The sequence below is a fragment of the Entelurus aequoreus genome, linkage group LG03 (genome assembly GCF_033978785.1).
Source record: "Entelurus aequoreus isolate RoL-2023_Sb linkage group LG03, RoL_Eaeq_v1.1, whole genome shotgun sequence".
NCBI classification, from domain to species: Eukaryota; Metazoa; Chordata; class Actinopteri; order Syngnathiformes; family Syngnathidae; genus Entelurus; species Entelurus aequoreus.
The window spans coordinates 1902578-1918943 of record NC_084733.1 but is presented as its reverse complement, the minus strand read 5'-3'; the positions used below and the strand labels follow the sequence as shown (position 1 = coordinate 1918943).

The following is a 16366-nucleotide window of genomic DNA, read 5'->3' as shown; positions in this document are numbered from 1 at the left end:
GGATCCCCCGGGAGGAGCTGGACAAAGTGCCTGGGGAGAGGAAAGTCTGGGCTTTCTTGCTATAGATGGATGGATGGGCCAGACTTGGCCCCCAGGCCTGGAGTTTCACACCCGTGGCTTAAAGTAATCCCGACTCCACATTCACAAGTCGCCCATTTTGTCAGCCACACAGTCCTGCAATTAGAAGTCCATTTCCTCCGTCGGAACCGATGAAGGCAGATAAGTCCCAGATCCCCCAAGCAAACGCAGCAGCAGCTTATTGTTTGACAAATGCACACAAAGCAGACACAAAGGCGATGACCAAACACAAGTCAGACCACAGCTGCCCTTTTCTGTCACTTTTTGACATTTACCAATTCAACAACCCGCGGCTCTAGAGCCACATGCGGCTCTTCAGCGGCGCCCTGCTGGATCCATGGAGCTTTTTCAAAAATGTATGGAAATTGTAAACAAAATGGGGTGAAAAATATGTTGTTTGTTGTAATATGGTTTTTGTAGGAGGACAAACACAAACCTCCCTACTTGTTAGAAAGCCCACTGTTGAATATGTTTGTGTTTATGCTTCACTCATGAGAGCATTTGGCCAGCGCCGTTTTGTCCTACCAATTTCAGCAGCCCTTGAACTCACCGTTGTGCGGACTGTGTCAAAGTTGGCTGTCAAAGTGTACCGACTCGGTGGATTCCGCCCTCATCCTTCTACTATCCAGGTGAGAGGCATGATTTATGATCGACAATAAACTTCCAAGGAGCAGGGAAGCGAGGAAACAGCAGACCACTCCATGATGTAGAGCAGGGGTCACCAACCTTTTTGAAAGCAAGAGCTACTTCTTGGGTAGTGATTAATGCGAAGGGCTACCAGTTTGATACACACTTCAATAAATTGCCAGAAATAGCCAATTTGCTCAATTTACCTTTAACTCTATGTTATTATTAATAATTAATGATATTTACACTTAATTGAACGGTTTAAAAGAGGAGAAAACACGAAAAAAATGACAATTAGATTTTGAAACATAGTTTATCTTCAATTTCGACTCTTTAAAATTCAAAATTCAACCGAAAAAAAGAAGAGAAAAACTAGCTAATTCGAATCTTTTTGAGAAAATTAAAAACATAATTTATGGAATATCATTAGTAATTTTTCCTGATTACGATTAATTTTACAATTTTGATGACATATTTTAAATAGGTTAAAATCCAATCTGCACTTTGTTAGAATATATAACAAATTGGACCAAGCTATATTTCTAACAAAGACAAATCATTATTTCTTCTAGATTTTCCAGAACAAACATTTTAAAAGAAATTCAAAAGACTTTGAAATAAGATTTAAATTTGATTCTACAGATTTTCTAGATTTGCCAGAATATTTCTTTTGAATTTTAATCATAATGAGTTTGAAGAAATATTTCACAAATTTTCTTCGTCGAAAAAACAGAAGCTAAAATGAAGAATTAAATTAAAATGTATTTATTATTCTTAACAATAAAAACAATTAATTTACTTGAACATTGATTTAAATTGTCAGGAAAGAAGAGGAAGGAATTTAAAAGGTAAAAAGGTATATGTGTTTAAAAATCCTAAAATCATTTTTAAGGTTGTATTTTTTCTCTAAAATTGTCTTTCTGAAAGTTATAAGAAGCAAAGTAAAAAAAATAATGAATTTATTTAAACAAGTGAAGACCAAGTCTTTAAAATATTTTCTTGGATTTTCAAATTGTATTTGAGTTTTGTCTCTCTTAGAATTAAAAATGTCGAGCAAAGCGAGACCAGCTTGCTAGTAAATAAATACAAATTTAAAAAATCGAGGCAGCTCACTGGTAAGTGCTGCTATTTGAGCTATTTTTAGAACAGGCCAGCAGGCTACTCATCTGGTCCTTACGGGCTACCTGGTGCCCGCGGGCACCGCGTTGGTGACCCCTGACGTAGACATAGGTAGTGATCGCCACTATTAATAGTTTGTCTGCGTTAACGCTTATAATAACAATATCACTAATACTTCTTCAATAATTAAGTCACAAAATGTAAATGGAGTATTGTTGGCGTTTTTTGGATGGTTATTTATCCGATTTTATGGGCTGGGTCCGCTGTTAGCAGACTTTTATTTACGAGTTAAAATGCATTAAAAAAATACATTCGTCGTCATATCTTTCCCCTGAAGCGCCGTTCCCCTTTAATACACTTCTTATTTCAAATTGGTAAAATAAAAATACACCTTTAATGAGGAACCTTCAATTAGGTCACATTATTAGGTACACTGGATTCAATGCTTGCAACGCTCAGTTAAATATTTGTTTTTTTTCCTCCCACAACAAGAGATGTTGGCAACAAAAATATGAAAAGTGTACCAACTTGGTGGATTCCGCCCTCATCCTTCTACTATCCAGGTGAGAGGCATGATTTATGATCGACAATAAACTTCCAAGGAGCAGGGAAGCGAGGAAACAGCAGACCACTCCATGATGTAAACATAGGTAGTGATCGCCGCTATAAATAGTTTGTCTGCGTTAGCACTTATAGTAACAATATCACTAATACTTGTTCAATAATTAAGTCACACAATATAAATGGAGTACTGTTGGCGTTTTTTGGATGGTTATTTATCCGATTTTATGGGCTGGGTCCGCTGTTAGCAGACTTTTATTTACGTTTATTTACGAGTTAAAATGCATTTAAAAAATACATTTGTCGTCGTATCTTTCCCCAAAAGCGCCGTTCCCCTTTAATACACTTCTTATTTCAAATTGGTAAAAAAAAAAAAATACACCTTTAACAAGAAATTAGGTCACATGATTAGGTACACTGGATTTAATGCTTGCAACGCTCAGTTAAATATTTGTTTTTTCTCCTCCCACAACAAGAGATGTTGGCAACAAAAATATGAAAAGTGTACCAACTTGGTGGATTCCGCCCTCATCCTTCTACTATCCAGGTGAGAGGCATGATTTATGATCGACAATAAACTTCCAAGGAGCAGGGAAGCGAGGAAACAGCAGACCACGCCATGATGTAAACATAGGTAGTGATCGCCGCTATAAATAGTTTGTCTGCGTTAGCACTTATAATGACAATATCACTAATACTTGTTCAATAATTAAGTCACAAAATATAAATGGAGTACTCTTGGCGTTTTTTGGATGCCCTTTTATCCGATTTTATGGGCTGGGTCCGCTGTTAGCAGACTTTTATTTACGTTTATTTACAAGTTAAAATGCATTAGAAAAAATACATTTGTCGTCGTATCTTTCCCCAAAAACGCTGTTCCCCTTTAATACACTTCTTATTTCAAATTGGTAAAAAAAAAAAAAAAACATCTTTAACGAGGAACCTTCAATTAGGTCACATGATTAGGTACACTGGATTTAATACTTGCAACGTTTAGTTAAATATTCGTTTTTTCCCTCCCACAACAAGAGATGTTGGCAACAAAAATATGAAAAGTGTACCAACTTGGCGGATTCCGCCCTCATCCTTCTACTATCCAGGTGAGAGGCATGATTTATGATCTACAATAAACTTCCAAGGAGCAGGGAAGCAAGGAAACAGCAGACCACTCCATGATGTAAACATAGGTAGTGATCGCCGCTATAAATAGTTTGTCTGCGTTAACGCTTATAATGACAATATCTCCAATACTTGGTTAATATTCAATATTCACTTTTTGGATGGTTATTTATTGGATTTTATGGGCGGAATAGAGGACCTACCATTGACTCCACTGTTATCAGACTTTTATTTACGTTTATTTACGAGCTAAAATGTAATTAAAAAATACATCCGTCGTCATGTCTTTCATAATGATTGTGAACTTCTTATTTCAAACTGGTAAAAAAAAAAAAATACACCTTTAACGAGAAATTAGGTCACATGATTAGGTACACTGGATTTAATGCTTGCAACGCTCAGTTAAATATTCGTTTTTTTCCTCCCACAACAAGAGATGTTGGCAACAAAAATATGAAAAGTGTACCAACTTGGTGGATTCCGCCCTCATCCTTCTACTATCCAGGTGAGAGGCATGATTTATGATCGACAATAAACTTCCAAGGAGCAGGGAAGCGAGGAAACAGCAGACCACTCCATGATGTAAACATAGGTAGTGATCGCCGCTATAAATAGTTTGTCTGCGTTAGCACTTATAATGACAATATCACTAATACTTCTTCAATAATTAAGTCACAAAATGTACATAGGGTACTCTTGGCGTTTTTTGGATGCCCTTTTATCCGATTTTATGGGCTGGGTCCGCTGTTAGCAGACTTTTATTTACGTTTATTTACGAGTTCAAATGCATTAAAAAAAATACATACGTCGTCTTATCTTTCCCCAAAAGCGCCGTTCACCTTTAACACATTTCTTATTTCAAATTGGTAAAAAAAAAAAAAATACACCTTTAACGAGAAATTAGGTCACATGATTAGGTACAGTGGATTTAATGCTTGCAACGCTCAGTTAAATATTTGTTTTTTTTCCTCCCACAACAAGAGATGTTGGCAACAAAAATATGAAAAGTGTACCAACTTGGTGGATTCCGCCCTCATCCTTCTACTATCCAGGTGAGAGGCATGATTTATGATCAACAATAAACTTCCAAGGAGCAGGGAAGCGAGGAAACAGCAGACCACTCCATGATGTAAACATAGGCACACATAGCCATGCTTTTTAGTGTTCACATCGCCGCTATGAATAGTCTGTCTGCGTTAGCGCATATAATAACAATATCTCCAACACATGGTTAATATTCAATATTCGCTTTTTGGATGGTTATTAATTGGATTTTATGGGCGGAATAGAGGACCTACCATCGGCTCTGCTGTTAGCTGACTTTTATTTATGTTTATTTACGAGTTAAAATGCATTAAAAAAATACATCCGTCGTCATGTCTTTCCCAAAAAGCGCCGTTCCCCTTTAATACACTTCTTATTTCAAATTGGTAAAAAAAAAAAATTACACCTTTAATGAGGAACTTCAATTAGGTCACATTATTAGGTACTCTGGATTTAATATTTGCAACGTTTAGTTAAGTATTTGTTTTTTTCCTCCCACAACAAGAGATGTTGGCAACAAAAATATGAAAAGTGTACCAACTTGGTGGATTCCGCCCTCATCCTTCTACTATCCAGGTGAGAGGCATGATTTATGATCGACAATAAACTTCCAAGGAGCAGGGAAGCGAGGAAACAGCAGACCACTCCATGATGTAAACATAGGTAGTGATCGCCGCTATAAATAGTTTGTCAGCGTTAGCGCTTATAATGACAATATCTCCAATACTTGGTTAATATTCAATATTCACTTTTTGAATGGTTATTTATTGGATTTTATGGGCGGAAAAGAGGACCTACCATTGACTCCACTGTTATCGGACTTTTATTTACGTTTATTTACGAGCTAAAATGTATTTAAAAAAATTCATCCGTCATCATGTCTTTCATAATGATTTTGAACTTCTTATTTGAAATTGGTAAAAAAAAAAAAATACACCTTTAACGAGAAAATAGGTCACATGATTAGGTACACTGGATTTAATACTTGCAACGTTTAGTTAAATATTCGTTTTTTCCTCCCACAACAAGAGATGTTGGCAACAAAATTATAAAAAGTGTACCAACTTGGTGGATTCCGCCCTCATCCTTCTACTATCCAGGTGAGAGGCATGATTTATGATCGACAATAAACTTCCAAGGAGCAGGGAAGCGAGGAAACAGCAGACCACTCCATGATGTAAACATAGGTAGTGATCGCCGCTATAAATAGTTTGTCTGCGTTAGCACTTATAATGACAATATCACTAATACTTGTTCAATAATTAAGTCACAAAATGTAAATGGAGTATTGTTGGTGCTTTTTGGATGGTTATTTATCCGATTTTATGGGCTGGGTCCGCTGTTAGCAGACTTTTATTTACAAGTTAAAATGCATTAAAAAAATTAATTTGTCGTCGTATCTTTCCCCAAAAACGCCGTTCCCCTTTAATACACTTCTTATTTCAAATTGGTAAGAAAAAAAAATACACCTTTAACGAGGAACCTTCAATTAGGTCACATTATTAGGTACACTGGATTTAATATTTGCAACGTTTAGTTAAATATTCGTTTTTTTCCTCCCACAACAAGAGATGTTGGCAACAAAAATATGAAAAGTGTACTAACTTGGTGGATTCCGCCCTCATCCTTCTACTATCAAGGTGAGAGGCATGATTTATGATCGACAATAAACTTCCAAGGAGCAGGGAAGCGAGGAAACAGCAGACCACTCCATGATGTAAACATAGGTAGTGATCGCCACTATAAATAGTTTGTCCGCGTTAGCACTTATAATGACAATATAACTAATACTTGTTCAATAATTAAGTCACAAAATGTAAATGGAGTATTGTTGGCGCTTTTTGGATGGTTATTTATCCGATTTTATGGGCTGGGTCCGCTGTTAGCAGACTTTTATTTACGAGTTAAAATGCATTAAAAAATACATTTGTCGTCAAATCTTTCCCCTGAAGCGCCGTTCCCCTTTAATACACTTCTTATTTCAAATTGGTATAAAAAAAAAATACACCTTTAATGAGCAACCTTCAATTAGGTCACATTATTAGGTACACTGGATTTAATTCTTGCAACGCTAAATTAAATATTTGTTTTTTTCCTCCCACAACAAGAGATGTTGGCAACAAAAATATGAAAAGTGTACCAACTTGGTGGATTCCGCCCTCATCCTTCTACTATCCAGGTGAGAGGCATGATTTATGATCGTCAATAAACTTCCAAGGAGCAGGGAAGCGAGGAAACAGCAGACCACTCCATGATGTAAACATAGGTAGTGATCGCCGCTATAAATAGTTTGTCTGCGTTGACGCTTACAATGACAATATCTCCAATACTTGGTTAATATTCAATATTCACTTTTTGGATGGTTATTTATTGGATTTTATGGGCGGAAAAGAGGACCTACCATTGACTCCACTGTTATCGGACTTTTATTTACGTTTATTTACGAGCTAAAATGTATTTAAAAAATACATCCGTCGTCATGTCTTTCATAATGATTGTGAACTTATTATTTCAAATTGGTAAAAAAAAAAAAATACACCTTTAACGAGAAATTAGGTCACATGATTAGGTACACTGGATTTAATGCTTGCAACGCTAAGTTAAATATTTGTTTTTTTTCCTCCCACAACAAGAGATGTTGGCAACAAAAATATGAAAAGTGTACCAACTTGGTGGATTCCGCCCTCATCCTTCTACTATCCAGGTGAGAGGCATGATTTATGATTGACAATAAACTTCCAAGGAGCAGGGAAGCGAGGAAACAGCAGACCACTCCATGATGTAAACATAGGTAGTGATCGCCGCTATAAATAGTTTGTCTGCGTTAACGCTTATAATGACAATATCTCCAATACTTGGTTAATATTCAATATTCACTTTTTGGATGGTTATTTATTGGATTTTATGGGCGGAAAAGAGGACCTACCATTGACTCCACTGTTATCGGACTTTTATTTACGTTTATTTACAAGCTAAAATGTATTTAAAAAATACATCCGTCGTCATGTCTTTCATAATGATTGTGAACTTCTTATTTCAAATTGGCAAAAAAAAAAAATACACATTTAATGAGAAATTAGGTCACATGATTAGGTACACTGGATTTAATGCTTGCAACGTTTAGTTAAATATTAGTTTTTTTCCTCCCACAACAAGAGATGTTGGCAACAAAATTATAAAAAGTGTACCAACTTGGTGGATTCCGCCCTCATCCTTCTACTATCCAGGTGAGAGGCATGATTTATGATCGACAATAAACTTCCAAGGAGCAGGGAAGCGAGGAAACAGCAGACCACTCCATGATGTAAACATAGGTAGTGATCGCCGCTATAAATAGTTTGTCCGCGTTAGCACTTATAATAACAATATCACTAATACTTCTTCAATAATTAAGTCACAAAATGTAAATGGAGTACTGTTGGTGCTTTTTGGATGCCCTTTTATCCGATTTTATGGGCTGGGTCGGCTGTTAGCAGACTTTTATTTACGAGTTAAAATGCATTAAAAAAATACATTTGTCGTCATATCTTTCCCCCAAAACGCCGTTCCCCTTTAATACACTTCTTATTTCAAATTGGTAAAAAAAAAATTACACCTTTAACGAGGAACCTTCAATTAGGTCACATTATTAGGTACACTGGATTTAATGCTTGCAACGCTCAGTTAAAAATTATTATTTTTTCCTCCCACAACAAGAGATGTTGGCAACAAAAATATGAAAAGTGTACCAACTTGGTGGATTCCGCCCTCATCCTTCTACTATCCAGGTGAGAGGCATGATTTATGATCGACAATAAACTTCCAAGGAGCAGGGAAGCGAGGAAACAGCAGACCACTCCATGATGTAAACATAGGTAGTGATCGCCGCTATAAATAGTTTGTCCGCGTTAGCACTTATAATAACAATATCACTAATACTTGTTTAATAATTAAGTCACAAAATATAAATGGAGTACTGTTGGCGCTTTTTGGATGCCCTTTTATCCGATTTTATGGGCTGGGTCCGCTGTTAGCAGACTTTTATTTACTTTTATTTACGAGTTAAAATGCATTAAAAAAAATACATTTGTCGTCGTATCTTTCCCCAAAAAACGCCGTTCCCCTTTAATACACTTCTTATTTCAAATTGGTAAAAAAAAAAAAAATACACCTTTAACGAGAAATTAGGTCACATGATTAGGTACACTGGATTTAATGCTTGCAACGCTCAGTTAAATATTCGTTTTTTTCCTCCCACAACAAGAGATGTTGGCAACAAAAATATGAAAAGTGTACCAACTTGGTGGATTCCGCCCTCATCCTTCTACTATCCAGGTGAGAGGCATGATTTATGATCAACAATAAACTTCCAAGGAGCAGGGAAGCGAGGAAACAGCAGACCACTCCATGATGTAAACATAGGTAGTGATCGCCGCTATAAATAGTTTGTCTGCGTTAGCACTTATAATGACAATATCACTAATACTTCTTCAATAATTAAGTCACAAAATGTACATAGGGTACTCTTGGCGTTTTTTGGATGCCCTTTTATCCGATTTTATGGGCTGGGTCCGCTGTTAGCAGACTTTTATTTACGTTTATTTACGAGTTCAAATGCATTAAAAAAAATACATACGTCGTCTTATCTTTCCCCAAAAGCGCCGTTCACCTTTAACACATTTCTTATTTCAAATTGGTAAAAAAAAAAAAAATACACCTTTAACGAGAAATTAGGTCACATGATTAGGTACAGTGGATTTAATGCTTGCAACGCTCAGTTAAATATTTGTTTTTTTTCCTCCCACAACAAGAGATGTTGGCAACAAAAATATGAAAAGTGTACCAACTTGGTGGATTCCGCCCTCATCCTTCTACTATCCAGGTGAGAGGCATGATTTATGATCAACAATAAACTTCCAAGGAGCAGGGAAGCGAGGAAACAGCAGACCACTCCATGATGTAAACATAGGCACACATAGCCATGCTTTTTAGTGTTCACGTCGCCGCTATGAATAGTCTGTCTGCGTTAGCGCATATAATAACAATATCTCCAACACATGGTTAATATTCAATATTCGCTTTTTGGATGGTTATTAATTGGATTTTATGGGCGGAATAGAGGACCTACCATCGGCTCTGCTGTTAGCTGACTTTTATTTATGTTTATTTACGAGTTAAAATGCATTAAAAAAATACATCCGTCGTCATGTCTTTCCCAAAAAGCGCCGTTCCCCTTTAATACACTTCTTATTTCAAATTGGTAAAAAAAAAAAATTACACCTTTAATGAGGAACTTCAATTAGGTCACATTATTAGGTACTCTGGATTTAATATTTGCAACGTTTAGTTAAGTATTTGTTTTTTTCCTCCCACAACAAGAGATGTTGGCAACAAAAATATGAAAAGTGTACCAACTTGGTGGATTCCGCCCTCATCCTTCTACTATCCAGGTGAGAGGCATGATTTATGATCGACAATAAACTTCCAAGGAGCAGGGAAGCGAGGAAACAGCAGACCACTCCATGATGTAAACATAGGTAGTGATCGCCGCTATAAATAGTTTGTCAGCGTTAGCGCTTATAATGACAATATCTCCAATACTTGGTTAATATTCAATATTCACTTTTTGAATGGTTATTTATTGGATTTTATGGGCGGAAAAGAGGACCTACCATTGACTCCACTGTTATCGGACTTTTATTTACGTTTATTTACGAGCTAAAATGTATTTAAAAAAATTCATCCGTCATCATGTCTTTCATAATGATTTTGAACTTCTTATTTGAAATTGGTAAAAAAAAAAAAATACACCTTTAACGAGAAAATAGGTCACATGATTAGGTACACTGGATTTAATACTTGCAACGTTTAGTTAAATATTCGTTTTTTCCTCCCACAACAAGAGATGTTGGCAACAAAATTATAAAAAGTGTACCAACTTGGTGGATTCCGCCCTCATCCTTCTACTATCCAGGTGAGAGGCATGATTTATGATCGACAATAAACTTCCAAGGAGCAGGGAAGCGAGGAAACAGCAGACCACTCCATGATGTAAACATAGGTAGTGATCGCCGCTATAAATAGTTTGTCTGCGTTAGCACTTATAATGACAATATCACTAATACTTGTTCAATAATTAAGTCACAAAATGTAAATGGAGTATTGTTGGTGCTTTTTGGATGGTTATTTATCCGATTTTATGGGCTGGGTCCGCTGTTAGCAGACTTTTATTTACAAGTTAAAATGCATTAAAAAAATTAATTTGTCGTCGTATCTTTCCCCAAAAACGCCGTTCCCCTTTAATACACTTCTTATTTCAAATTGGTAAGAAAAAAAAATACACCTTTAACGAGGAACCTTCAATTAGGTCACATTATTAGGTACACTGGATTTAATATTTGCAACGTTTAGTTAAATATTCGTTTTTTTCCTCCCACAACAAGAGATGTTGGCAACAAAAATATGAAAAGTGTACTAACTTGGTGGATTCCGCCCTCATCCTTCTACTATCAAGGTGAGAGGCATGATTTATGATCGACAATAAACTTCCAAGGAGCAGGGAAGCGAGGAAACAGCAGACCACTCCATGATGTAAACATAGGTAGTGATCGCCACTATGAATAGTTTGTCCGCGTTAGCACTTATAATGACAATATAACTAATACTTGTTCAATAATTAAGTCACAAAATGTAAATGGAGTATTGTTGGCGCTTTTTGGATGGTTATTTATCCGATTTTATGGGCTGGGTCCGCTGTTAGCAGACTTTTATTTACGAGTTAAAATGCATTAAAAAATACATTTGTCGTCATATCTTTCCCCTGAAGCGCCGTTCCCCTTTAATACACTTCTTATTTCAAATTGGTATAAAAAAAAAATACACCTTTAATGAGCAACCTTCAATTAGGTCACATTATTAGGTACACTGGATTTAATTCTTGCAACGCTAAATTAAATATTTGTTTTTTTCCTCCCACAACAAGAGATGTTGGCAACAAAAATATGAAAAGTGTACCAACTTGGTGGATTCCGCCCTCATCCTTCTACTATCCAGGTGAGAGGCATGATTTATGATCGTCAATAAACTTCCAAGGAGCAGGGAAGCGAGGAAACAGCAGACCACTCCATGATGTAAACATAGGTAGTGATCGCCGCTATAAATAGTTTGTCTGCGTTGACGCTTACAATGACAATATCTCCAATACTTGGTTAATATTCAATATTCACTTTTTGGATGGTTATTTATTGGATTTTATGGGCGGAAAAGAGGACCTACCATTGACTCCACTGTTATCGGACTTTTATTTACGTTTATTTACGAGCTAAAATGTATTTAAAAAATACATCCGTCGTCATGTCTTTCATAATGATTGTGAACTTATTATTTCAAATTGGTAAAAAAAAAAAAATACACCTTTAACGAGAAATTAGGTCACATGATTAGGTACACTGGATTTAATGCTTGCAACGCTAAGTTAAATATTTGTTTTTTTTCCTCCCACAACAAGAGATGTTGGCAACAAAAATATGAAAAGTGTACCAACTTGGTGGATTCCGCCCTCATCCTTCTACTATCCAGGTGAGAGGCATGATTTATGATTGACAATAAACTTCCAAGGAGCAGGGAAGCGAGGAAACAGCAGACCACTCCATGATGTAAACATAGGTAGTGATCGCCGCTATAAATAGTTTGTCTGCGTTAACGCTTATAATGACAATATCTCCAATACTTGGTTAATATTCAATATTCACTTTTTGGATGGTTATTTATTGGATTTTATGGGCGGAAAAGAGGACCTACCATTGACTCCACTGTTATCGGACTTTTATTTACGTTTATTTACAAGCTAAAATGTATTTAAAAAATACATCCGTCGTCATGTCTTTCATAATGATTGTGAACTTCTTATTTCAAATTGGCAAAAAAAAAAAATACACATTTAATGAGAAATTAGGTCACATGATTAGGTACACTGGATTTAATGCTTGCAACGTTTAGTTAAATATTAGTTTTTTTCCTCCCACAACAAGAGATGTTGGCAACAAAATTATAAAAAGTGTACCAACTTGGTGGATTCCGCCCTCATCCTTCTACTATCCAGGTGAGAGGCATGATTTATGATCGACAATAAACTTCCAAGGAGCAGGGAAGCGAGGAAACAGCAGACCACTCCATGATGTAAACATAGGTAGTGATCGCCGCTATAAATAGTTTGTCCGCGTTAGCACTTATAATAACAATATCACTAATACTTCTTCAATAATTAAGTCACAAAATGTAAATGGAGTACTGTTGGTGCTTTTTGGATGCCCTTTTATCCGATTTTATGGGCTGGGTCGGCTGTTAGCAGACTTTTATTTACGAGTTAAAATGCATTAAAAAAATACATTTGTCGTCATATCTTTCCCCCAAAACGCCGTTCCCCTTTAATACACTTCTTATTTCAAATTGGTAAAAAAAAAATTACACCTTTAACGAGGAACCTTCAATTAGGTCACATTATTAGGTACACTGGATTTAATGCTTGCAACGCTCAGTTAAAAATTATTATTTTTTCCTCCCACAACAAGAGATGTTGGCAACAAAAATATGAAAAGTGTACCAACTTGGTGGATTCCGCCCTCATCCTTCTACTATCCAGGTGAGAGGCATGATTTATGATCGACAATAAACTTCCAAGGAGCAGGGAAGCGAGGAAACAGCAGACCACTCCATGATGTAAACATAGGTAGTGATCGCCACTATAAATAGTTTGTCCGCGTTAGCACTTATAATAACAATATCACTAATACTTGTTTAATAATTAAGTCACAAAATATAAATGGAGTACTGTTGGCGCTTTTTGGATGCCCTTTTATCCGATTTTATGGGCTGGGTCCGCTGTTAGCAGACTTTTATTTACTTTTATTTACGAGTTAAAATGCATTAAAAAAAATACATTTGTCGTCGTATCTTTCCCCAAAAAACGCCGTTCCCCTTTAATACACTTCTTATTTCAAATTGGTAAAAAAAAAAAAAATACACCTTTAACGAGAAATTAGGTCACATGATTAGGTACACTGGATTTAATGCTTGCAACGCTCAGTTAAATATTTGTTTTTTTCCTCCTACAACAAGAGATGTTGGCAACAAAAATATGAAAAGTGTACCAACTTGGTGGATTCCGCCCTCATCCTTCTACTATCCAGGTGAGAGGCATGATTTATGATCGACAATAAACTTCCAAGGAGCAGGGAAGCGAGGAAACAGCAGACCACTCCATGATGTAAACATAGGTAGTGATCGCCGCTATAAATAGTTTGTCTGCGTTAGCACTTATAATAACAATATCACTAATACTTGTTTAATAATTAAGTCACAAAATATAAATGGAGTACTGTTGGCGCTTTTTCGATGGTTATTTATCCGATTTTATGGGCTGGGTCCGCTGTTAGCAGACTTTTATTTACGAGTTAAAATGCATTAAAAAAAATACATTTGTCGTCATATCTTTCCCCAAAAAGTGTCGTTAATACACTTCTTATTTTAAATTTGTAAAAAAAAAACGCCTTTAACGAGGAACCTTCAATTAGGTCACATGATTAGGTACACTGGATTTATTGCTTGCAACGCTCAGTTAAATATATATATATTTCCCTCCCACAACATATTTCATATAAATATGTGATATATTGTGCAGAATCAATAACAATGCAATAAAAACAAAAATCTCATCCGCAGCTTACCTCGCCCGTCCAAGGGTTTACGTGCCGTGTCGCTACATGGCAATGGGTGTGTTATGTTTACGGCGTGGTCGCCTTCTGCAGGTGGCGGTCGACAAAAAGACTCCCTGTGCTCAAACCGTGGCTTTTTGGAGAGGGAACGCAAACGACACACGGCAACAACGGGCGCCACGAGGGACTAGGAAGGACCGGGGGCCAGCGTGGCTTGGGAGTGATGGTCCCCGCTTCCCCTCCCTCCACACACACATTCCAGACGGGCCAGCATGGAGGTGCGCCATGTTGGAGGCAGCAAGCCAGCATGGAGGATGAGACCCTCACCTCCTCAGCATCCCTGCATTGGAAGCTAAGCTAAGCTAAGCTAAGAGATGATGATGATGGTGATGGTGGTGCTGATGCTGACACGACAACAGATCAATAAGACATGATGGAGCCGTCTTCTTCCACCTGTCAGCGTTCCCATCTAACAAGAGTAAATAAAAGACTTACTCGATGCTGTTCCCCTTTTCACGCGCGCAGACGTCTGCTCCGCCCACCCCGGGAAAAAAAACAAAAAAGGTGTTTATTTGTGGGCTGCTTCTCCCGCTGCCTCTCGGAGGTGATGCTGGACCCTGCAGGCCGACACTGATGCTGCTCACTCCCCCGCGGCTCGGAGCCTCCTCGACGCACTCGGCGCTGCTCTGCGTCGGCGCGGCGGAGCTCTCATGGGCGGCGGCGCTGGCGTCCGGTTAGCGGCGGGTTGTAATGTCGTTACTGGGGGGAGCGAGGTGGAATGAGGAGGAGGGAGGGAGGGAGGGAGGGAGGGGGGGATGCACCGCCCTTTCTTTTAAAAGAGGACGGAGGAGGTGGGCGCAGGGGGGGGTTTCGGGGTGGGGGTGGGGGTGGGGGGGGGGGGTCTTGTACTGATAATAAGATACGCCCCTGCTTCCCTTGTGTTGTCTTGTGACGTCCGAAAGGAGCTCAGATCTGTTATGAAACAAACAAAATAACCCCGTTATTTTCTCTTTATATTGAACTCTGTCGCCCTCTAGTGGCTAAAAGTGTGAAGCACATGTCTTTTTTTCATTTTTTTCATTTTTTTTTTTTTTTAAAATCAGGCTAGGGTAGACTTTTTTATTTTATTTTATTTTTGTATTTTTTTGTATTCTGTTTTTATTTACCGTTTACACAATGTGACAACTTCACTGTTTTTGTACTACATAACTTCCAACATAACCTGACCAAAGCAGGTGAAATTGTAATAAAATACTGAAAAAGTATAAAGACCTACCTAACTACCCCCCCAAAAAAGTGTAAAACACGTCTTCTTTTTTTTTGATTTTATTTTATTTTTTATTTTTTTAATCAAGCTTGGATAGAATTTTTATTTTATTTTTTATTTTTTATTTTATTTGTTATTTTTTATTTTATTTTATTTTTTATTTTTTGTATTCTGTTTTTATTTACCGTTTACACATTGTGACAACTTCACAGTTTTTGTACTACCAAATTGTTATAAAATACTGAAAAAGTACCTAAAAACAAAAAATAACAAAAAGTGTAAAACACATGTCTTTTTATTTATTTATTTATTTTTTTTAATCAGGCTCGGATAGACTTTTTAATTTTTTTGTAGTCTGTTTTTATTTACCATTTACACAATGTGACAACTTCACTGTTTTTGTACTACATAACTTCCAACATAACCTGACCAAAGCAGGTGAAGTTGTTATAAAATACTGAAAAAGTATAAAGTATAAAGACCTAACTACCTACTTTAAAAAAAAAAAAAAAAAAAATTAAAAAAATGTGTAAAACATGTCTCTTTTAAAAAAAAATTAGGCTAGGATAGACTTTTTTTTTTTTTGTATTTTTTTTTGTATTCTCTTTTTATTACCATTCACACAATGTGACAACTTCACTGTTTTTGTACTACATAACTTCCAACATAACCTGACCAAAGCAGGTGAAGTTGTTATAAAATACTGAAAAACCATAAAGTATAAAGACCTACCTACCTAAATAGAAAATTATAAAAATAAAAAATAAAAAGTGTATAACACATGTCTTTTTTATTGAATTGTATTATTATTTTTTAAATCAGGCTAGGATGGACTTTTTAATTTAAAAGCAATTTTTTT

The 16366-nt window shown here is 36.5% G+C and overlaps 2 protein-coding genes across 2 annotated transcripts in view; both read right to left on the bottom strand.

The window, feature by feature from the left end:
• Positions 1-15025, bottom strand: part of LOC133645139 (paralemmin-1-like) — a 90335-nt gene extending 75310 nt beyond the window's left edge. The window contains exon 1 of the mRNA XM_062039980.1: positions 14736-15025. The gene's annotated coding sequence lies outside the window, so the exon portion shown is untranslated. The remainder of the gene's footprint in view (positions 1-14735) is intronic.
• The window catches only part of LOC133647163 (pituitary-specific positive transcription factor 1-like), a 36646-nt gene continuing 34887 nt past the window's right edge, over positions 14608-16366 (bottom strand). The window contains exons 5-6 of the mRNA XM_062043307.1: positions 14736-14963; positions 14608-14644 (exon numbers count right to left, since the gene is read on the bottom strand). Of these exons, the coding sequence (XP_061899291.1) occupies positions 14608-14644; positions 14736-14963 (265 nt within the window). The remainder of the gene's footprint in view (positions 14645-14735; positions 14964-16366) is intronic.